Source organism: Alosa sapidissima, chromosome 5 (assembly GCF_018492685.1).
Source record: "Alosa sapidissima isolate fAloSap1 chromosome 5, fAloSap1.pri, whole genome shotgun sequence".
Lineage (NCBI taxonomy): Eukaryota > Metazoa > Chordata > Actinopteri > Clupeiformes > Clupeidae > Alosa > Alosa sapidissima.
Window position 1 is genome coordinate 8,217,427 of NC_055961.1, and position 23,251 is coordinate 8,240,677.

General features: G+C 41.8%; 1 protein-coding gene across 1 annotated transcript; it reads left to right on the forward strand.

Annotated features, from left to right (window-relative positions):
* Positions 1-13,733: 13,733 nt before the first annotated feature.
* On the forward strand, positions 13,734-17,527 carry adrb2b (adrenoceptor beta 2, surface b). Its single transcript, XM_042094039.1, has 2 exons — positions 13,734-14,015; positions 14,381-17,527. Exon 2 carries the CDS (start codon positions 14,389-14,391, stop codon positions 15,613-15,615), a length of 1,227 nt encoding a protein of 408 aa, XP_041949973.1. The 5' UTR covers positions 13,734-14,015; positions 14,381-14,388; the 3' UTR covers positions 15,616-17,527.
* The last annotated feature ends 5,724 nt before the right edge of the window (positions 17,528-23,251 follow it).

Below are 23,251 nucleotides of genomic sequence, written 5' to 3' on the forward strand. Positions count from 1 at the left end.
AGGCTACATAGCTTTGTTCATGAGTTTCCGTGCTGGCTGGACTGAGCTTCTTATCCAAACAATACGGTTGTCTCCCTACGGTGCCTTAGCTTCCCTACAACCGGACATGCTAAACATTCTTCTTACAGGAACCTAACGTTACGTACGAGGTAGTCGAGTCTGTTTTGCCTTGTATTGTTTATGTAGATAATACAGAAGCTACAATGTCGGCACAGGATATATGCTATATGAAGTTATGGCATTTCAAAAAAATCCTAAAATGAATGGGCTTCTATGGGGTTAGCAGAGAAGTGGTCCCTCCAGCCTCCATTGATTCTTCTACTTCCGGGAATTCGCCTGCCCCCTTGGTTCATGGGTATCGGAAAAACCTTTTTCCTAGTGAAAACGTCATCATTCACGTCACGTCATGTGTGAGTCAGAGGTCGGAAACTGGGGCTAGATTTTGCTAACAGAGTTGCCCGGTTAGGGGCTCATCATCACTCATGGCGTCACGTTGTAGTTTGTTTGTAGTCCATGTGGCCTTTCATGTCCAACAGTTTTTTATTTATTTATTTATTTATTTTTTGCCTTTATTTGGACAGGACAGTGGAGAATGACAGGAAGAGAGACGGGGTGTGATTGGGAAATGACCGCAAGTCGGATTCGAACCTGGGTCCCCGTGGGCACTCGGATCCATATATGGTACGGGCGCTGTAACCTGCTGCGCCACAGCACCCCCCCCCGTCCAAAAGTTTTAATGTGAACTTGGAAATTTGTCACTTGAAAGCTTCTTTTACAAGGGTCTTACACTATATTTTAAGCAAATTTGTTTATTTAGGATTAGTGAGCGTATGTTTTAACCTTTGTTGTGCATCCATGTTTGTCACACATTTCGACGGCAAAGCACATGAACACTCGCTGTGGGAAAAACAAAGTAATCACGGGGGCGGTGCTTGTCATTCCCAGGTGCCATGAATGCATCATTAACCCTTAAAAAGTGTTACAACGTAGTTGTTCGAGCGCAAGTTGCGTCGTACCATGGTGGTTCAGCGACGCCGTTGCTAACTTTTGTAGAAACGTACCTCTGAACGGTCCCTCAAAACAGCATGCTGACTTTGCTTGAGTTTATGAAATTACCAAATATGCATAGCAGGTGAAAACAGAGTCAGCCATTCTATTATATTTACAAATCCATGAACACATGGGGTAGGTCTAATATGTTTATTTGTGTTTTCTTTTAATGAAAGAATAATGTCTAATAGTACTGTTTTTGCATTCTATTATGTTCTATCATTCATTCTATCATGTCATTATAATGCCCCATTCTATCTAATGCCTCCATAACTATAGTCATATGAACATAAATGTGTTAATTTGTGTAGAAAATACAAATGTTGTTGCCAAAGCTTAGCAAATATTCAAAACTTGGGTGTGCAACATTTACATATGGTCTACTTTCTGAGTTTGCCTTTGTGTGGCTATATTACCATGGCTCCAAGTGATTATGTAAACAATATTAACTAAGCCATGACGCTTGTGACTGACCGACTGACTACTTTAGGATAGCATTTTCCAGTTTGTAACAAGTCATTATTTTGGACAACAGTATATTTTTGTGTATTTTTGTTAAAAATATTTATTTCTTTATGAGGACGCCAAAACATGGTTTTACTCATCTTTACCAGGGGTGCCAATAAATGTGGAGAGCGTTGTGTGTACAGTGTGTGTGTGCACGTGCACATGTAAGTGTGAATGTGAGTGCGTGCGCTCGTGGGTCTTGTCTCAAATGCCACTCTTCACACTTAACATTACACAGGTCTTCCATCAATGATTAACAAGGAGGGCAGCAGGGCCTGCAGCAGGAGAGTCATGCAGAACATGTCCAGTCATCCTATATTTAGCATCAATGAAATTCTACCGTTGTGTTACCGATAGTGGGCACCGTGCGAGACGCAGTACTGCCTGTTCCCATCAGACAGTTTGTGCAAGGGCTGCGCAGTGCCCAGAGGAAATGGAGTGGGGTAAACTGGAGTGGGTTCGGGGATGACACAAAGCCAAACCTGTAAAACATCTACTCTGATTGCTTAGTCTTCCCTCGGAAAAGAAGTCGGAAGACGACTCCCTGGGGATTCCCTGGCTGCTTTTACCGGCCCGGCAAGCCGAGGACAAATGGCCCAAGTCGTCCAACAAAACGTCCAAGGCGCAGCTGAGACTACATTAAATTACACAAGCTCATTAGCTAAAAGCTTAATATAGTGCAATTTTAACACGGGCAAAAACAAGATTTTAATAGGTGTTTTTTATCTCATTTGGATGAGGGTTTTTGTATAGAGTGAAAGGTATACTAAATAACCTTCAAGCTAAGTTGGACTGACTTCAGACCTGCTCCTGGTGTTAATGTTGTGTATAATAAAACAACAGTACTGTCTATTTTGTAGCTTGGAGTTGCTATTTTCTCACTCCAGAGATCATTTTACCTGGCGGTGGTGGGAATAGGGATCTGAGCCCGGGGCTCGCCTTAGTTTCGACACGCACTGGAAAAGGTCATTGGAGATTTGCCAGCCTGGCGCTTCATGTAACAGATTGAACTAATGCGAGTCTGTCTCGTACTCCTATGCTTATTGGGTGGGTGTCTCTTATGACTGCGTCCGGTGACACACACACACACACATACACACACGCAGTAGTCTACGACCACCTACAGTAGCTCTGCTCTGTCCACAGTGTTGAGTAAGTGAAGACCGGGCAACAGCATAGCAGCAAGTGTTCCACACTACACCTCTTTGAGCAGTGCGCAGAGCACATGTTTCCCTCTAGAGGGCGATGCATTTGAGGGCTTTTTTGACTTCTGTAATTCCATTCCCTGGAGGCTAAACCAAAGTGCACTAGGAGGATTCTATGGTCATAGTAGGTCATATGAACTACTGTAATAAAAACAGAAGTGTGACTCCCCTGTGCTCTGGCAAAGGTTGACACAACATCTGCCGGTGACCTCTGACAAGAAGTACATACCAGTCCAACTCCCAAAAATGGCACAAAATCCAATGATATAGATTGACATGTTATTACTCAACTTGAAAGCATGGCCAGAATTGACCAGAACATGGCCACACAAGTAGAATTAAGCCTAAAATGCACGGTAAAGTAAAGCTTTAGATTCATTCGTAGCATGTGTAAGAACAGGCAGGGAGGACGAAAATAACCCATATACTGTCCAACTCACGGCACCAGTGATAGGCTGCTTACTTGCTCTATCAAATCATATTCCCATCCACTCAGACTGTTATTTGCAAGTGGCAGCCAGCTGGCAGAGGCAGAAAGCACCACTGAAGTGAGAGATGAGTGGGGAGAGTGAGTGCTGCCACAAGGAGGCTTTCTATTCTTACTGTCACATGCTGCTTACATAGAGAGTGAGCAGGACTCTCTCCAATGTATAAACAATGTGTAAATTAAGACCTGCATGTACATTGAGTGCACTGGAAATGGAAATCAACATAGTTATTGGTAGAGAAGACACACACACACACACACACACACTTATGCAGATTTATATACAAATGCATGTGAAAAAAGTGTTGTTGCCAAGGTAGCATTTTATATTAGTCTATTTTGGATTCTATATTTTGTCACTTACAGTACCCTAAGGGGAAATATGTGCCCAGTGAAATGGAGTTGTGCAAATAGTGCAGAAAATATAGCTGCATGCAAAACAAAGCCTCATGATTTACATTTCTGACCTGGAAGAACTCATTTGTATGTGGGACCGTGATAAGCCATAATATTTCCTGAAAGTCTTCAGTGCCTTGCTCTGGGCCATTGACCAGTCACAGCACACAGGTTACCCTAACAAAGGTTACTTCCCTCTTCCATAGTGGCCAACGTACAAATATTCATATTCTCACAAATGACCTGAAGAAGGTCATGAGGGCCTTAACTGTAGAAAATGATCTTAAAATGACCCTCACTTGTATTTCAGGTTCCCTGCAGTTAGGCAAGTTATAGACAAAACCTATAGTACTATAAGATAAAAATCTGTCAGAAAATGGTTGCCTGTCTGGCAAAGGCACTGCAGTGAATAGTATGGGACAGAACATGTAGCTGTCACCCCCCCCCCCCCCCCCACAGATATTATAAACCATACAGCCCTCACCCTCGTCCCTCGTCCCCTTCCCGCTGGTTGTTTTAGATCCTCTGATTTGTTGCAGGTCCGCTGGAAGCGGAGAGGCACGTGACACAGCCGGAGTTCTCGCATAGCTGCGGTCTCTCATGGAGGTTCACACCGGGAGAGTGTGTCAGCGCAACACACATTTTTTCCGAGGCACACATCTTGGAACATGGTACACTGTGGCACATTGTGTTTTGACAGGGCATTGGGGGGATTGGCATAGCAGCAGGGGCTGCTCTTACATATTCCTGCCGCCTTGGCGGGGCCAACAGGTGGAAAAACGTTTTGCACACACAGGAACAAGAGGAAGGTTAGGCCCGCGAAGGCTCATATTTGAACAATTTCACTGCAGAAGGACACGCTGTAAATTGTATATGAGTGTCGGTATCGTGTGCGTGTGTGTCTATGTATACTTTCTGATCAGTTTGTTTGCTGCTGTAAGGATTGTGAATGTATGTGTGTCTGTGTATTTCTGGGCCTTTTTGTGTTATTGAGACTGTTTATGCAAAAGAGAGAGTGAAAGCTGAAAGGGAGGGATGAGTGCCTGTATTCGTATAAGTATAAGTATAAGTATAAGTATATATACTTTTTTGATCCCGTGAGGGAAATTTGGTCTCTGCATTTAACCCAATCAGTGAATTAGTGAGACACAAACAGCACACAGTGAACACACAGTGAGGTGAAGCACACACTAATCCCGGCGCAGTGAGCTGCCTGCTACAATGGCGGCGCTCGGGGAGCAGTGAGGGGTTAGGTGCCTTGCTCAAGGACACTTCAGCCGCAGCCCACTGGTCGGGGCTCGAACCGGCAACCCTCCGGGTTCAGAGTCCAGAGTGCTAACCAGTGGGCCACGGCTGCCCACATATGCTTACATATGTGCATGTGCATGCATACTGTGCATGTACAGTATGTGTGAATGGGGACATGGGTGTGTGCCTGACTATGTGTGATAAACTGCAAAAGCCTGTCTCATCAGACCTACTTTTTTTTCTTTCTTGAGGGGTTGAGGAAGTCACACCTACATTGCCCGGATACAACCATATATACAGCAGTTTTTCAGTCTTCTTGTTTACATTCCCTCACAATTGAATATGCCATCACAGTTTATTGTTGTATATAACGTTGGGGACCTCAATACATATTGTTGGATTGTTTTTGCACACCATATGAATCATCTGTGACCACCAGTACAAATTGAAGACAATATTTTCAGTATTTACCTTGAACTATAGAATTCTATATTTAGCTTAGGAAGTACAGTACTGTATGTCTTGCCAAGTTAGGTCTTCTTAAGTCTACTGTCATTGCAACATCCACTATAAGGTTAATCGCAAAAACTATAGATAAAACAAAATTTGCATTATGCTTTGGACATTTGGTAAAAATTAATAAAGATCCATGTTTTACCTTCTACTAGTATTATTGCAGTATTAACTCCCTCATATACTTCTCTCTCACCTCCAGCTGGTCCAGAATGCGGCAGCAAGACTGCTGGCCGGATCTAAAAAGCGAGAGCATATTACCCCCATGCTAGCCTCTCTCCACTGGGTGCCCACCCAGCACAGGATCAATTTTAAGATTTTATTGATGGTTTTCACAAGCCCTGAATGGCCTGGCTCCAGCCTACATCACTGATCTCATTCACCACCACTCTGCCCCCAGGTCCCTTAGATCCTGCACCATGGGTCTTCTGCACACTCCACGGACCAGGCTTAAGCAATCACCTGCCACCCTCCATCAGACGCTCCCTCCATCACTAGTTTTAAATCTAGGCTTAAAACACACCTCTTCTCCTTAGCGTTTCCTGCCCTTTTGTGATTGTTTGATATCTGTATTTATGTACTCTTATGTGTATGTGTTTATGTGTTATGTACTACTGTCTTTTTATTGCACTTTGTACGGCACTTTGGTCGGTGTCACTGTATTTTAAATGTGCCTTATAAATAAATGTTACTTACTTACTTACTTACTTACTTATTTTGTACTGATTGCACCAATGCCATCTTGTGTAGATAAGCATTTTGGTAGACGGAGACGGTACAGTATCTTAAAGTTTAGTGGACAATGGCATGTAGATGGACATTCACCTCAGAGTGGACAGTGGCACGCCGATGAATGGGACAGTCTGCCCGATTAAGTGGTCTAGCACTGATAACATGAGAGGGGTAGCCCGAGGTGTCACAGACAGGTCAGCCAGCAGCGCAATGAGATAATGCTGTTGCTGACAGCCGAGATTAACCAGCAGATCTGTGCGAGTGGACACTAATGCGGTTCGACTTAACCAACAGTGAATGTTGAGGCAATTGTTCTGACCACAGAAGAGAGCACAGGGGGGAAGGTTAGAGATGATGCAACATGGATTTGTTTGCTGAACAAAGGTTAGTGTTTTTTTTAAGTTTCCTGGAAAGTTTATTCATCTCTGTGTCTGCTGGGTTTTAAGTCCCCTTAACACTTTTGAAGATTTCCACAATCTGCGTCTTTGACCATTTTCTTGTCACCATCATCATCATCACCATCATATCATAATGTCATCATAATACACAATATTTCTTGGAAGTAGTAATTTCCCTCAATGTTTCTCTGTATATTTTGTATAGTCTACATGTAATAACACTGTTAAACATATTGCTAGTATAACATGGTTTGATGAGGGAGGATGCTACTCTTACTTTTAACCTAAACCTACCAGTGTGTATTTACCAAATGACAATAAACCAATTCAATTGCCGTAGCTGAATATATCACAATTAACAACCATGTCGGCTTCAGTGTACTGAGTTTATCAGCAAAATGTAAATACTGTTAAGTGCTATCAGCAGATTGCACAGATGCACTGTTAAGTTGGGTTGGAACTTCTGCACTTTTACAGTTATGTATATATTGGGCTTTGTCATTAAGGGTTTGGCAGTAAGCACATATACTGTACAAGGCCTGGACTTTTATGGTGAATTCCATTGACATATGTATTTAATAGCAGCAAATGTTTTTACATGACTTTCTGTACTGTCTTCCTCTAACTTGCCTCTTACTTGATACAAACAATTTATTGAGACTGGCAAAAAAGCCTGTAAATAGCGTAAAGATCTAGGAGTTTAGTAAAGGTTATTCCTATGGTGTCAGCAGTATAATTACATTCCTGACATGCCCAAAAATGTTTAATATTTTTGTAAAATTGTAATGAGAATAAAAGCTTTCCTGGGGCCATCTGGCAGACATTAGGCTCTGCATGCCTGCAGAGGGACCAGAGAATTTTTTATTATGATGCTGAGCGATGAAATGCTTTTGGTTTAGGCCTGGAGTTTCCACCCACCACACCACCTGACCAAAACAGACGCTCACTTTAGATGTCAATGTTGATGTCGCTAATCGTGATTAATTATGCATGTAGAAATTGCTTGTTAATAAAAACCGTAAATCAAGTTGGCTGTGGATTAGGTACATTGAATTATGGTGGGGCTGTGTTACATTGACCAAATGCTTGTTTCCTCCGTACCTGGGTGGCTGTTGATTGGAGGAGGGCAGTTGAAATGGGGGTGTCATCGATCCGTCTGCGTGCTCGCTGGATGTGAGGTGAGGCTACTTTTCCTCCCGCTGTCTGCCTGACCTGAGGCCATCTGGGGAAGACAGAGGCGAGGCAGCAGAGCCCCGCGCTGGCCGTGACCTTGGCGTAAACTGTCCTCATATCCTGCCTCTGCCCTGGCGCAGGGAACACTGCCAAGATCACACCAAACAGCTGCATCAGGCCATTACAGTGCAGTGCCTCATCCTACCTGGTGTGGCCATTTAACCACAGACAAACACAACATTTCCATTAGCCTCACCAACCAAAGCTTCATACATATAAAGATGCACTGTATGAACAACATGAAGACATATTGTGTATTCTTTGAGAAAATGTGTTACATTTGAAATTTGGGACTTCAGAATATTCTGAAATGATGTGTTAGGTTAAATAGAGTTCATTCTTTTCTCCCAGAGAGATCATATTATGGCATAGACAAATGCTCCTTTTGAGCTCAAGATAAGACAGAAGAATTGAAGGTATTCTTTAGAAAATAGTCTACATTTTCAATAAAAAATTTATTTTAAACAACCAAATGACTTTGGAATTTTTGTGATCTCTTGATGACAAAAATATCTACACTTGTAATATAACTCACAAGGGCACTGGGATCAAAAATCCTCTGATACTATTCCGATGGCAGAAAAAATATAAAGAGAAAGTGATCTCGTTGCTCTCAGATTCTGGAAAAGGGCATGTTTACATAACGGTAACTGATTTAGGCTCTTATTTCCCATGAAATTCCATGGGTCATGCCATCACCGTCACAGGATACAAGAAAAAACAAAAACGTTATTGCCTGCAGGAAGAGACTGACTCACGGCTCTTGTCCAAGCACTCGAGATACAAAACTCTGTCCTTGGCATCTTCACTTATAGAATGTTAATGGCTTATTCATGCCAGTCTTAATACAATCCATCTGTTGAAAAATGCCAGTCACGCTTCTGTACATTAAGAATTAATAACATCCAAACAGGAGAATGAGATGGGCACAGAGCCAGAAAGGGTTGGGCGTTCACAGCCTTCTGGTGCCACTGCGCTGTTTCTCAACGGGGCTGTTCCAACATGAAGGGAGATATTGATTCTCTAATGAGGGCTGATTCACAGGGTTACGCAAGAGGACCATTGTCCAAAACAATCAGGCTTTAAACTATATACTAAGACAAAATGATGAAAAAATATATATATTTTCATAATATGCTGTATAATATATAACATTAATTGGTACTGACAGTGGATTTGCCATATTATTTTAGTGTTTGGTCTCAGGTCCTTAGTATTGTTTTCATCTTGTTTTTCACAGTGATAGTATCTGAGTGATAAGACATGCTGTCCTGCCCGCCTGGTTTAGAGATGCAAACACAATTGATGACACCAGTGATGACGACTGTTTTTCTACAGTAGCATTAAAGACTTGAAAAGCAACATTACTGCTTATGACCCACCTCTGAATTCACCATTTCAAAAAAATGTAATGAACATTGAAATCTCATAATTTAACAATGAAAAACAAAGTTAGGTTCAAATATGAGGTATAGTTTTAATTGCTGTGGGGGTTGTCATGTATCTGTTTTGTCCTTTTGGTCGCTTTGGTGACACAATTATAAAGGGGTAAGAAACTGGTAATCATGCACGCACACACGAACACACACACACACACACACACACACACACACACACACACACACACACACACATGCATGCATTTTCCACTTCCTGATCAAGTGAACTGTTGCTAACAGGGGATATGAGGATATGACCCCTTTTTCATAAATCTCTCACTGCTGGCTCCTAAAAAATGAGGACAGTGCAGTTCATGGGTAATCACACCTGCCCCATTTATCCCATCATGGCATTAAGATCCATATATTAGATCATATAGACATTACCGCCCAATCTCTTAGGACAAACGATACACACTCCACCTTATGTTTCCTGCTTTGTTATTTTTTTTCTATAGAAATAAAATAATTTCCAAGAACTAAGTCATGATTGCCCTTGTCCTGGCATCAACCTTTTAAATTCTGGCCACTTCCACAGGAGAACATGATCATGTTCCATGTGTATGCATATATCTATGTGGAGATGAAGACACGTCACTAGGTTTCACACAATAGGCCTTGACAACTCACTGTTAAATCCACTCAACCTTTCAAGAATGGTGTTCCACATTCTCACTGCCCCAGAAACGTCAACACCTTACCAGCAAGGACGTGTTTACGGTTAAAGTGCTGTTTGTCTGCTGTTTATTTGTTTGTCATTTTTGGCTGTTGTGAGGCAATCTTTAACTACCAATTTGAAGTGTAATCCTGGGTGTTTTTGAAAGTTATCTAAAAAGACAGCTCAGGTAATATCACCTTTCTATGTTCAATGAGAAAATGTTATTTACTGTATACACAGTATTGGTTGGAACTCATTAGAAAGTAATACAGTACTATAATCATATTACAATGGATCTCTTTACAGCTGACTGTACACAGAGTTAAGAGCTCTATAACTCCACAGATTGCACGTAAGAGAACTGCAGGTTATTCTTAACTGAAAATTGCACTGTAACTCATCTCAGACAATGTGTTACACTGAAATGCAACAAATTGGTTTCCACATGTCAAGTCAAGTCAAGTTTATTTATATAGCGCATTTCATACACAGAGGTCATTCAATGTGCTTTACATAAACAAAAGCAAACAGTAATAACAAATAAAAACATAAAAGGGCAATAGTGAAAGAGTAACATAAAACACACAAGGTAAAATCATTTAAAAATAAAGAATAATTAAAAAGACAAGGTGGAATAATTTTCAAGGCAGATTCACAATTTGTAACTCAATGCAGTTAGCAGAAAGTGAGAACTGAGAACAGTTTGGTCTTAAGTCTAGATTTAAAACTATGTACTGGCTATAGTACCGTTATGAAATACTTTTTTACTTCTTTGCAATTGTGTTGTTTTGATTTTGTTGTTTTGAGTTTTGACAAAATTATTTATGAAAATTCAATTGAAATGGAGGATGTAGCGTTTTGGAACCAAACTCTTCATGTGATGTGTAATAGGCCTACATTTTTTATGTAAGGACATAAATATTGCTTATACACAATATTTTCATCTGAAGATGGCATCCTTAGCCGAATTCTTATTTTTAGCCACAGTAATTTAGAAGTTGATTTAATCATTCTACTGCTCCAAAGCAGTCATTCATGTTTATACTTGTGTCTCTTCTTCAGTTATATTGCACGATTGCAGGCCTTTTAGAGTAAAAAGGAAGAGTACATCAAAGGAATGAAGATGTAACAGTAATGAGAAGCATTAAAACTGACTCCAGGTAAAAGCTGTCTTTCATTTTCATTATTTGAGTGCCACAGATGTATCTTCTTGATTGGTTTTGTGTTCTCTGGGGCTTTTATCTATGATTAACCAAAGTGCTGCTTCGACATTTTCATTACTTCACGACTGGAGATGCTTGTCTTGTTGTCCAAGAGAAAAAATGAATCAGGTTTGAGTAAATGTTATGTCTGAGTGACAAAGTGGGCTTGGGTCCATCAGTGAGGTCCATCAATGGTATAGAAAATGGAACTTTGCATTCAGTGTACTGTAGGAGTCACAGGCAGTTATTTCCCTACTGATTATGATGCTTTGAGGCCTCCGACAATGGAGGGACACAAAGGTAATTAACCCCTCCATGACCCTTGCGTATACGCTTTAAATAGACAACATTACGTTTGAAGATAACCGTCCGTCGAGTCATTATTCTCATGGGGAACATTTAGCTCATCTTCTAAGCTGAATGCACGCAACCACTCATTATCTTCTGGCCTTCATACCTCCAGTGGGTATTGGCTGAATTACTCATGCCAGTTTCAGGTGCCAGGCAACAGGTCTGCTCCATCTGTCTGTGTAAACATACCGCGGCCACTCTTCTCGCTGCACAGGAATACGTGTGTCGGTGTGTCCTGCTTCCCCAGGAAGACGCTGGGAACCAGCGACGGCATCAGCGTGCCATGGTACTGACAGCGGGGGGGGGGGGGGGGGGGGGGTGGGAGACCGGCTGAGCTATGATGCATGAGTGTTGGGTGTATCCTGTGGAAAGTCACGGAGCGTCTCATTTCCTTTTTCCAGTGTAGCGGCTGGTGGAAGTCTTTGTGTCTGATTGTCTGATCTCAGGCTGTGATCATAAGGTCTCATTCAGGGCCCTTAGACAAGGAAGTGGGCTTGGGCTTGTCTTGACCTTGTGCGGGCGTGTTGGGGGCATTGGTATGTCAGTGTTGTAAGTGGGCTTAGGTGAGTCCCTTATATTAGTCCATTGAGCTGGGCCACAGCTGTGCCTCAGGTTTCAGTGTGTACCTGGACCTCCACGCTGATTCCCTCACAGTGTGCAATTGGAGACCGATAGAGCCTGCTCTCTGTGACGTCCCCTGCTGTCCCTCTCCAGAATCAGATTCTTTCCTGCGTACCCCCTGGATGTATCTGCATGAGTGCGTCACAGGCCTTAGGCACATTCCCTGACTGTTGACACAAACACACACACATGAAAGCTACAATGCGCTGTGTAATCCCGGACAATATGTGTCAACATCTGTCTTTAACTAGGGTCAGTCAAAGACTGAATGACAACACTATTGTTGTGAGTGTGAGGTGGTGTGTGTGGTGTCCCCATTGGGCATAAAGTCATTGCATGGGTTTATTTATCAAAATGGAGTAATTGTTTTATCAAAAGCAAACTGGGATTACTGTACTTTGGATAACACTGGTACTGATACACTTAGGAATTACTGGGCGGGAAAAAGGTTAGGGTGTTTATCAGAAGGTCAGAAAGTCCAAAACAATGGCAACCGTGCGTGAGGTTACACAAAACAAAACACAACTCCACCGTCTAGATAGGTTTCATTCAGAACATGAAAAGCTCTTTTCATATTTAATTTGGAATAAAACAATCAAAAAGAACATATAGTTTTTCTGCATGGATGTGCAGTTGTTGGGGGCAAATCCCTGAAACTAAATCACTTGAAGTGTGCTTGCACATAATCACTGGATTGGTTAATGATTACACTCACCTACCGGGTCTCTATCTTTGGCAGGTCTTTCACCTTTGAGGCAGCGGGTCTCCGACATAGCCCTGTGCCTGAAAAACATTTCTGCCAGTTCGCTGGGTAACCACGGATGCTATATGATGAAGAGTGTTTACAGGACCAGAAGGGGTCAGAAGACGGATGGTCATCTCCAGGCATTCGTCTCTCTTTAAAGGGGAGGGGTGACAAATTTCATTACTGATAGAAGTATTGATTTCAGCAGGCGAGGCAAGACAAAAAAACGGAGCAAAAATGCCTTGGATTCCTTCACAGACTATGAAGCTCATATGTCCATGTGAGTGACGACGAGACTCATGACTGCTAAGAATACTGGATCTGTTTTCCCCTGAGGGCACTCAATGGCTTCCTCCCCACTCTTCACAACTGATAAACCACTCAGTCACTGAGAAGAGTAGCAAAGGTCCTGAGTGTTCAGATCTGTAGCATTTTACATAATTATTCTTCACATATACTCTATGTGTAAGTGGATAGTTCATGATAGACACATATGAAGCAATGGAATCAATTCTAGTGAGAACAGAGAAAATCAACATGACATGATAGTACTCTGATTCATTATTTATACTGCTCAGAGTGATTTCTTGACAGCCAAGAGATACTTTATTGCATTAAATTCATGAAATGTGTATGATCATTACTGTTGTAACATGTTTTTAAACCTTTATAGATGCTGACAAATATCAGCGCAGATATCTGGATTATTGTACACATTTTTCCATTTCTTCAACGAACTTAAAACTTTTATTTGTTAATGTTTAATGATACTGCCAAAAGTAATCTCCATTATAAGTTTCCATCTGTGAAAGATGTAAAGCATAGCTTACATGTCCTGCTACTGTATCTAGTCCTGGTGTCTGTGTGACAGCTGATTGGCTCTCAGCGGGTGTGATGTCACCGCTGGCTGCTATAAGGGTTCTGAGAAATAGCCTGAGAGGCACATTGAATCCAAGAGACCTCATGTGTTCAAGCGGCAGGACTCCTGTGTGTCTGTGACCAGCGTAAGGACAGCACAAGCAGAGGCAGAAAGAGGAATAGAGAGAGAAAGAGAGAGAGAGATTGACAAAGAGAGAGAGAGAGAGAGAGAGAGGAAGCAACAGTCTCTCCGATATGAACACCACATGAGGGCAAAGCACTTATGCAAGCTTCAAAACATATCTTTGGACTTCTTTTGAGAAACAAAACAGTATTCCATTCAAAGGATTGTGAGGCTCTCACCCTTTTCAAGTAAGTGTGAATTTTATCAAAGTTGTTAACATTATACCTATTTGCACACCTAGTTCTCAATTTCAATTTCAGTTCACCATGTTCTAAACAACCAATAACCTAATTTCCCTATCTATGGGCTGTTGTCAAAACTGTACACTATGTTCAGCAAATGTTATTCCTGTTTTGAGTGCGGTTATGTGGCTACACTGGTTAAGCTGCATAGCTTTGTGCACATGTGTGTGTGTGTGGTGTGTGTGTGTGTGTGTGTGTGTGTGTGTGTGTGTGTGTGTGTGTGTGTGTGTGTGTGTGTGTGTGTGTGTACAGGGCTTGCTGCTGCTGTTTATCTGTTACGTTTATCTGTTGTTGTGCTTGGTGTCTGGCAGGTCAGGCCATGGGGAGCATGAGCCCGTCAGCGCTGCTGAACGTGTCAGCGGTGGCGGTGGCGAACGTTTCGTCATCGGAGGTGGAGAACGGTGAGGCGGTGGAGACGGTGCTGTTGGGCATCCTGATGGGCCTGCTGGTGCTGGGCATCGTCTTCGGCAACGTGCTGGTCATCACGGCCATCATCCGCTTCCAGCGGCTCCAGACGGTCACTAACTACTTCATCACGTCACTGGCGTGCGCCGACCTGGTCATGGGCGTGCTGGTGGTGCCGTTCGGCGCCTGCTACATCCTTCTCAACACCTGGCACTTTGGCAACTTCCTGTGTCTGTTCTGGACGGCGGCCGACGTGCTCTCAGTGACGGCGAGCATCGAGACCCTCTGCGTGATCGCGCTGGACCGCTACCTGGCCATCACCTCACCGCTGCGCTACCCGTCGCTGCTGACCAAGCGTAAGGCCGGAGTGGTGCTGCTGACCGTGTGGGCGGTGGCGGCGCTCATCTCCTTCCTGCCCATCTACATGGAGTGGTGGGTGTCGGACGACGAGGAGGCGCGCAACTGCCTGCGGGACGAACACTGCTGCGACTTTAACACCAACGCCGCCTATGCCGTGGCCTCCTCCATCGTCTCCTTTTACATCCCGTTGGCCGTCATGGCCTTCGTCTACGCGCGCGTCTTCCAGGAAGCGCGCAAGCAGCTGCAGAAGATCGACCGCAGCGAGGGACGCTTCCACCAGCAGAGCAGCCGCTCCCAAGCCCAGGCGTCTACCGCCTCCGATGGCGGTGAGACCATCAGGAGCACCAAGAGGAAGTTCTGCCTGAAGGACCACAAGGCGGTCAAGACCCTGGGCATCATCATGGGGACGTTCACGCTCTGCTGGTTGCCCTTCTTTGTACTCAACGTGGTGGTGGCCCTCTGGAGGGTGGACAACATCTGGCTGACGTTTTGGATACTTAACTGGATAGGCTACGCCAACTCGGCGTTCAATCCGCTTATTTATTGTCGGAGCCCGGAGTTTCGGAGCGCTTTCAAGGAGATTCTTTGCTGGGGAGGCTCGTCGCATCGAAGGCACCGGAAAGCTAATGGATTAATGTACGGTGGACACAGCTGGCAGGTCAACCTGAGGACTAGCAGCCAAAGCAGGGCTTCTCCAGATGATCTTGGGGCTGTGGAGCTTGGCCCTGAGACTCTCACCACAACGTATGAGACACAGATGGAAACTGCACTAAAGACATAACATCTGTTATCTGAGCTCATCTCAAGGATTTGTTTTTTGGTCTTTGAATGTCTTGGGGAAAAATGACACCATGGCAAAACTGGTAAGTTCAAAATGGGATGGTATATTATATGCCGGAAGTATTACTGGATGGATACTACACTGCTGAACTCTTTTCAATTCTAGCCAGACCTATATTATTGGCTGGGAGAATACTCATGCTTCTCTGTGGCTTTGTTCCGCAATGAGGGTACTTATTTTGCACATAGGAACACAAATATGAAATGTGCATTGAACAGGAGAGAGTAATCTTTATGACTATTTTACCTACCTCATGAAATGTGTTTTTCTGTTTTCATGTGTTCATGTTATTACTTTCAATTTACACTGAATTTACACTTACGCATCCAGCATGGATCTGAAATGCATAAACAAAGATGAAAGAAACATAACATGAGAGATGCCCATAGCATGATGGAGGAAGCATTATCATGACAAGGAGGTGCTGTTATGACCACCTTTATATTATGAACACTCTAAACACATTCCAGAGGGATGTAGTGTGTGTTTTTTCTTCCTTGAAGCCAAGGGCTCCTCTGTATACTACAGATCCCTTGTGTAGAGAGGAGAAATCTAACACTGACAAGAGTCAACAGGTGCAATTAGCTGCCTGACTGAGCTATATCCAGCTGCACTTTTCTGCAAAAGAGAAAAGAGAAGCCACAGGGCTCCTTACTTCCTGCGAAAGCCCACTCTTTACTCTGTTCACTCTTAACATTTCCTGTTAGTACTGCGAGGTTACTTGGTTCGGTGCGTCATGTGAGCCTGCACATAAACTAAAGATAGTAGCATTACACAGATAGCAATGTCTGTCGGAGGGAATGGTTGTTATTGAGATGTGGGAGAGGGCAGTGAGGCTACTGAAAAAGTACATCGGCATGTTGAGCTTTTTCAGCAGATTGTTATCACAATTGAGTTCGATATATAATACTATACAAGGCTCAAATCTTAACACTTTGCTGCTAATAGTAGTCTTTGTGAGATACAGATAGATTGCCAGGTCAAAAGACATTACATGAGGGTTGTAGGTTGTAGATTTGCACTGTGGTAAACAGAGCAGAGTGTTATCGTGAGGGCTATTTGTATTTATGACTAATAAAAATACGGGTGTGAGTACAGAAACAGTCCCCAGTCCAACAGAAACCTTTTCACCTATAAACACTTTCAGTGAAAGATAGAAGAGGTGAACTAGAATTTAAAGTGTTGTAGGGTTTTCTTAAGTTACATGTACAGCATTAAATAATCTGCACACATGTGTGTTGGTGTTGTTGTTGTTGTTGTTGTTGTTGTTGTTGTTGTTGTTGTTGTTGTTTTAGCTGTTGTTGTTGACATGAGTGAGATGAATGAATATGAGAGAAATAGGAAAGTTTTTACTGTTTTGCATAAGTGTGCACAGTCTCCTTGACACAGTGGCATTTGTTAGTATGTGTTCTTACTGATATGACTGCTTTCAGGTAATACTGTGACGTATTTTGAACTTGTCCTGAGAAAAAAACATGTAAAGTGTTCAGTAAAATTGCTGAACTTTGCTGTGTTTGTGAAACACTGTTGATGTTCAAATATGTAAACATACATAGCATGCCTTTATGTCAAAGTAGAACTGACATTTTTAATAATGTTTTAATGTTTTTCCCGGAAGACCACTGATGTTTAGTGTCGATACCAGAGATAGTACTGTACAAGTCTATTGTTTATTGTTTTAACTCATTCCGAAGATACATTTTTATAGTGACGTGAAAAACTATGGATGTAAAAGAGGACTGTATATTCGGGTTGTCCCGAAAAACATCATCCACTTGATTGATATTGCTTAACGAGTCACTTTAAAAGCAGAAAAAGATTAAATATGAATCTGTTCATTCTTCTTAATTTATAAGATTGTTTGAGATGTTTGTAAACACTGCCCTCCACTGGTTCTGCAGCGCTCCCAGTCAGTCCAGTTTTGAAACCCACAAGGTGTAACTGTCCCTGGTGTTGGCTCATGCCTGGAGCCAGCTCGTTCTCACTGTACTCTCTACAAGCATGTTTCTTTCGGTTCAACAATTTGTTTTCACTGCAACGTTTTGAAATCAAGTGGCCACCCACCACATAGGATGTCTCCATCTGTGTGAAATGCTGGTCACAGGAGTTGTGTTACACATGACACAGAGTGCCTATAATATAGCAGTTGTTTCCAGTGACAACATACACCCCACTGATTATAAGAAGACTTTGTTGTTGACTCCCCTCGGTTTAAATTTGGGTAATATCTCAATTCTCGGTCCATTACTTGATAATTTACAAAATATGAAACACTTAAGAACCAAACCTTTAACAAGATTGTTGACTCACTGACAGTAATTTTTGACAATCTATCAACGAAATGTAAACTAAGTCTGACCCTTGCCCTAACACCAAATCCCATGTCTATTAGTATTCCTCTCTGTCAACAAAGCTCCAGCAAATTGATCCGATTATTGATTTGTCATGATGGCCTGTTCAACTAAAGTTGGATTCATACAGTAGCTGGTAAAAATATTGGCTCTTCATAACTTTCTGCACAGTGGTTATGGTAGTGTGCCTGCAGCAATATCAATTGACAGTGCTGTCATCTATCCATTGTTTGTAGATTTTAAATGAATGTGAGGTTCATATCTATGGTGAATATACTCAAAGGGATTTTAGAGCAAACTGCCTGTAGCTTTGTCCTATTTGTGATAGAGGCCTTTTAAAATCCCATCAATTTCCCACAGAAATTGTGCTTTCAACCACTTAATGATGTATAATCAATCAAAGCCTGGTCAGAACATCATTATACACAATTTCACCTGCCCTCCATTTTCAAAGTATATTTGAGAACACTTCAGACCAGCTCAAGATAACAGCACTTACATCAGCAAAATGATTCTGCTTTTTTATACTGTGCTCTCCCAAGTCAAAGTTTCCATTCAATACAACACGAGTCAAACACAAGACATTTTATATACAGTATAATAACAGAAAAAAACATTACTGTATAGTCTTCTGATAGACAAACAGACAGATTAACTTTTTTAATTCCCAGAAGGGGAACTAGTTTGCTACGGTGGACAACATACAGCAACAGGACAGCAGCAAGACAATGACAATGAAGTGCAACATACAACAAACAACAGTGACAAGCACAGTGCAGTAACATAAAACATACAATGATAAATAAATAATGGCACTAGGCATAGGCACAGTAATCACCACAACATTACTGATAAGTGTCCAAAACATGTGCAAAATGCAATGCGCAAACATACCATATGTCTCAGAAAAATGACAATAAAATCCATGCTGACTGTTCAGAGATAGTCAGATACTACACAGCAGCATTGATCAGCAGTTCTTGTTAATACATTAGATTCAACAACAAATACATGTAGTAATTGCCTTTTTTTGTGAAACTAAACTACTAATCATTTAAAAGTCTATGTGATAAACTTGTGTCAGATGTCCAAAATGTTGCAATGTCACACATTGTTTAAAACATGAGGCAACAGTCAGTGAGTCATCAATGATTAGGATTTCTCAATATCCAACAGAACTCAACCCTCACACTCAGTATCTACTCTCTCCCCAACTGCCTACAAATGGTCTTTTCTGCCTAATCCAGTCAGATTAAAGTGATTCAGCAGCTCACCCCAAAGGCTAATCAATGGGCTCTCAGTGGAGGACACTAAGGGACAGGAATGTGGGAGAGGGCTTTGGAATTAACAGCTCAACCCGGCCGAGAGTCCATGACAGTTGCTGCTGTCGGTGGCCAGGGTCCAGCTCGTGGACGGTGTTTATGTGTCCTGGGGTCCCACTTTGTGTAGTCGCCACAACACTCTTGGTTCATTAAGCGCCCGTTTGTTTCTCTGATCAGCAGGAAGTTTACAGATCTTAGCACATAAAAACGGCGTCACTCCTCTTATCTTGATCCAACTTTGAACCTCTCCCCATCTGGTTCTTGTTCAAAAGGACGACTGGACAACTGGCTTCAAAAGCTTCTAAAGAAATGTCCAAGTCCCAATTTTAGCTCAGACATACGAAATATCTCGCAACAGAGAAACTGTCTCTACCTCTCTTTTCCATTCTGCTCTTCTCATATAGACAAGCTGTGTGTGACAACCAGTTATTTACAGTTTGGGAGAAATGGAAGTCAAATGGAGGACAACTCAAGAACCATCTAGATAAAATCTCACTCATGGAAAACTCATTTGCACCAGGTTATAGGCCCTCCTGGAAAAAAGGTCTGAAATGGCATGTACTGTCAGCTACAAGCCAATATTGCAGAGACCGGGTGAGTTTGCATTATTCAGCACATATTTCACACTCAATTTTGCCACCACCTTTTCATGCATTTATTATTCATGGTGTTTTCAGAGTGTGTGTTGTGATAACTTTGACTGATGAAATATTTTCTTCTTCTGAGTTATTGGCAAACATATAATAGGGATATTAGCAGCACCAGGTCTGTGAAGAAAACAAAATGCCTGCAGGGAAGTCTGGCTTCTTACTTCAACCAAGGAAAAGAAAAAGTCATGTTCATTTGTGACTCAACTCTGCCCTGCAGTATGCCACCCTGAACAACAGAGTATGCCATTTGCACTGAACATGAAAGAACCGGCAGTCGTTTTGAAAATCTGACTGTGCTGAAAACAACATAATTGGGCCACTGGTTGTGTGAGAGCACAGTTTTTGGTCCATGATATATTTTATGTGTGAAAGGGAATTTTACTGTAATGCAGGTGTTCTGTGTTTCCACTGAATATAAACATGATAAGGCAGAAGTGTGAAGACAAATAAGTTTAAGTAAAGGATAACAGCCACTGAGGTGTCTTGCTATATGGACTAATGGACGGAACGGAGGCAAAGAACACGAAGCTGAGTGGAGTTTCCTCCGCCAAGTCCATTCATTCTGTAGGATGCACTACCGGTCAAAAGTTTGGGGTCACTTAGAAATATCCATTCCACTCCATTATAGACAGAATACCAGCTGAGATCAGTTGCATGTTTTTGTTTTTAATCAGGGCAGCAGTTTTCAGATTACATTATATGCTTACATAATTGCAAAAGACTGTTGTATAATTGTTCTCGACTGTTGTAGAAAGAAATGGCTGATCTTTAATGCAATATCTACATTGTCCATTCCCAGTTACCATTCATCCAATGTTCCAAAGGCACATTCTGTTTACTAATCTGATATCATTTTGAAAAACAAAAATGCAAACAATGTATCTCGGCTGGTATTCTGTCTAAAATGGAGTGGAATTGAAATTTCTAAGTGACCCCAAACCTTTGACCGGTAGTGTATATCAGGACATCTCAAAAGCCGTCATCCCGTTTATCCCCCAGTAGCCACTCCTGTATGTTGGCAACAGTCATGCATTTATACCATGCAAAGGTAATATGCGGTTCAGTTTAAAAAGAAACCAAATTTTTCAGTTTGTTGTACTGCATTCTTTAGTTGCGTCAGTGATAACGGGGGTATTAGGTTGATTCCGCTGTTGCAAACCTGCTTCCAAGTTCAACCATCGTTTACTATGGTTGTCATAGTTACCATTCAAAAGAGCAGTGATATGGAAAGGTGATTAAACTTTTTTACCAGGTCTACTTCATAGGTGTCCCGATATACAGAATTAATAGCCATCCTACCAGCCAATCAGAAAACAGCATTTCTTGTCTCTGGGGGATAAATAAATTCAGGAGGGGACAGAGAGTTTCTTTAAAAGCTGGGTCTGTGCTTTACTGGGTTTTCACATATAGACCTTGCAATTCTGTATCCTAAACATTTCAAGTGTTATACGTACTTGTGGTTTATTAAAAGAGGCCAGCTAAAATAGCCCCTTATTTTCCTGTATATTTTTCTAACCCTTTTCCTGATCTGGTCCATTATGTCATTCTGAATCGGACAAGAAAAGGTGAAAGAAAATTATATAAGAAAGACAAACATCACTGGTTCCCATAGTGACAGTAGACTAATAAATGATGGAGTTACAGAAGTAGTGGTGAGTGAACTAAGTGACATAATGTGGCTTAATGTGGCTCATTGCTGCTTACCAAGCTTATGTAAAGACATTGACAGTGACAGTCAGAATCAAAATCATTTATTTGTCATTGTAAAACATAGTAAAACACGGTCACAACGAAATTTAAAGTGCTACTCCTGGTGCAGTGACTCAACTAGCGGAGGACAGTATAACTGTAAAAACACCATGGCAACAAGGATTACACCTATAGAAAGTGCACTGATACGTACTGTCGCGTTGGATGAAAATGTCTACTAAATAAATAAATAAATGTAGTGACACAATCAATAATAATGGGGTTTCATTTAGAATAGCTTTGAAGCAGAATCTAAATGGCATTGCATGCGTGAGTCTCTCTCTGTCTGTGTGTGTGTGTGTGTGTGTGTGTGTGTGCGTGTGCGTGTGCGTGTGTGTGTGTGTGTGCACTGTTAAAATGACTATATGGATCTTTAAAGAAACAGAGAGGTTTTCTAATGAGGATGAGTGCTGATTTCCCCTGGGAGAGACATAGTCTGCTCTCAGTTGAGCATGTTGCTCTGCACCCAGACACTCTGCCACATACACACCACTCCATTCATTGGCATCCTGGGACTTTGGAGCAAACTTGTGCATTTTGTCTTCACAGTAATATTCCTTTGGAAAATTTGCATTGATCTTTATAAAAAATATTCCTCATTACATATGTGAAAGGGTTTTACTTCAACTATCATATATATGATATGTACTGTAATTAGCATGTCAATTATTAGTAATTACAGTATCTTGCAGACCTTGAATTTCATCAGTATTACTGGCATAAAAGATAAACATAGCTGGCAATAGTTTATCTGATTTAACTTAGATCAACATAGTTCCAACCAAATGAACAAAGACAAAACATTATTTATTTTTGCATGAAATGTAAATGTTTTTTGTAAAACCAATAGCATTTTCCATACCTGCAGACAAGAACCTTTACTAGTGTTGTCTACAGTATGTTGCCTAGGTGTTTACTTTATGACGATGAATATAAAGGTACTGTGTATACCATGGTCTCTCTACCTGCATACAGTATGTCCCAATGCCAGCACCCTGTGAAGATGTCCACAGAAATGTTTATAATAATAATACATACAAGAAGATAATACAAGAAGAATCATAGACATTTTCATTTCATATTTACAGTGCACGTGGTGCAGTTTGTTTCATTTTCCAGTCAGTCTAGAGTTTCTCCTGCTTTCACAGTGAGAGAGAACTGGAGTTTCATTTAACATGTGAGGTTGGACAATGAGTAGGTTATGCTTCTGCAGCACTGCTGGGGTCATGTTCCATGTGTTGCCTGCCAGTGTCAGATGAGTAGTACATCACCCCGTAAAAGATATGCCAGTCATGAAAAAAAAAAAAACTTTAACGTTGAATAATGTGTCATTGTCAGACCAGCCACGGTTTTAGACACCGTGTCATTGTCAGACCTGCCACTTCCTTGTCCAATCAGGAAGGACTTTGGCCCCTTGTTTAGCTTACTCTTTGTCCAGTTGTGATTGCCTGTGTGCTCACTCCTGGTAAATGGCCACAAATGATGTGCACATCAAGTGCGCACA

What these genes read in the sequence shown, in the direction of transcription:
- adrb2b (XM_042094039.1), top strand. Translation starts at nt 14,389, where the DNA reads ATGGGGAGCATGAGCCCGTCAGCGCTGCTGAACGTGTCAGCGGTGGCG.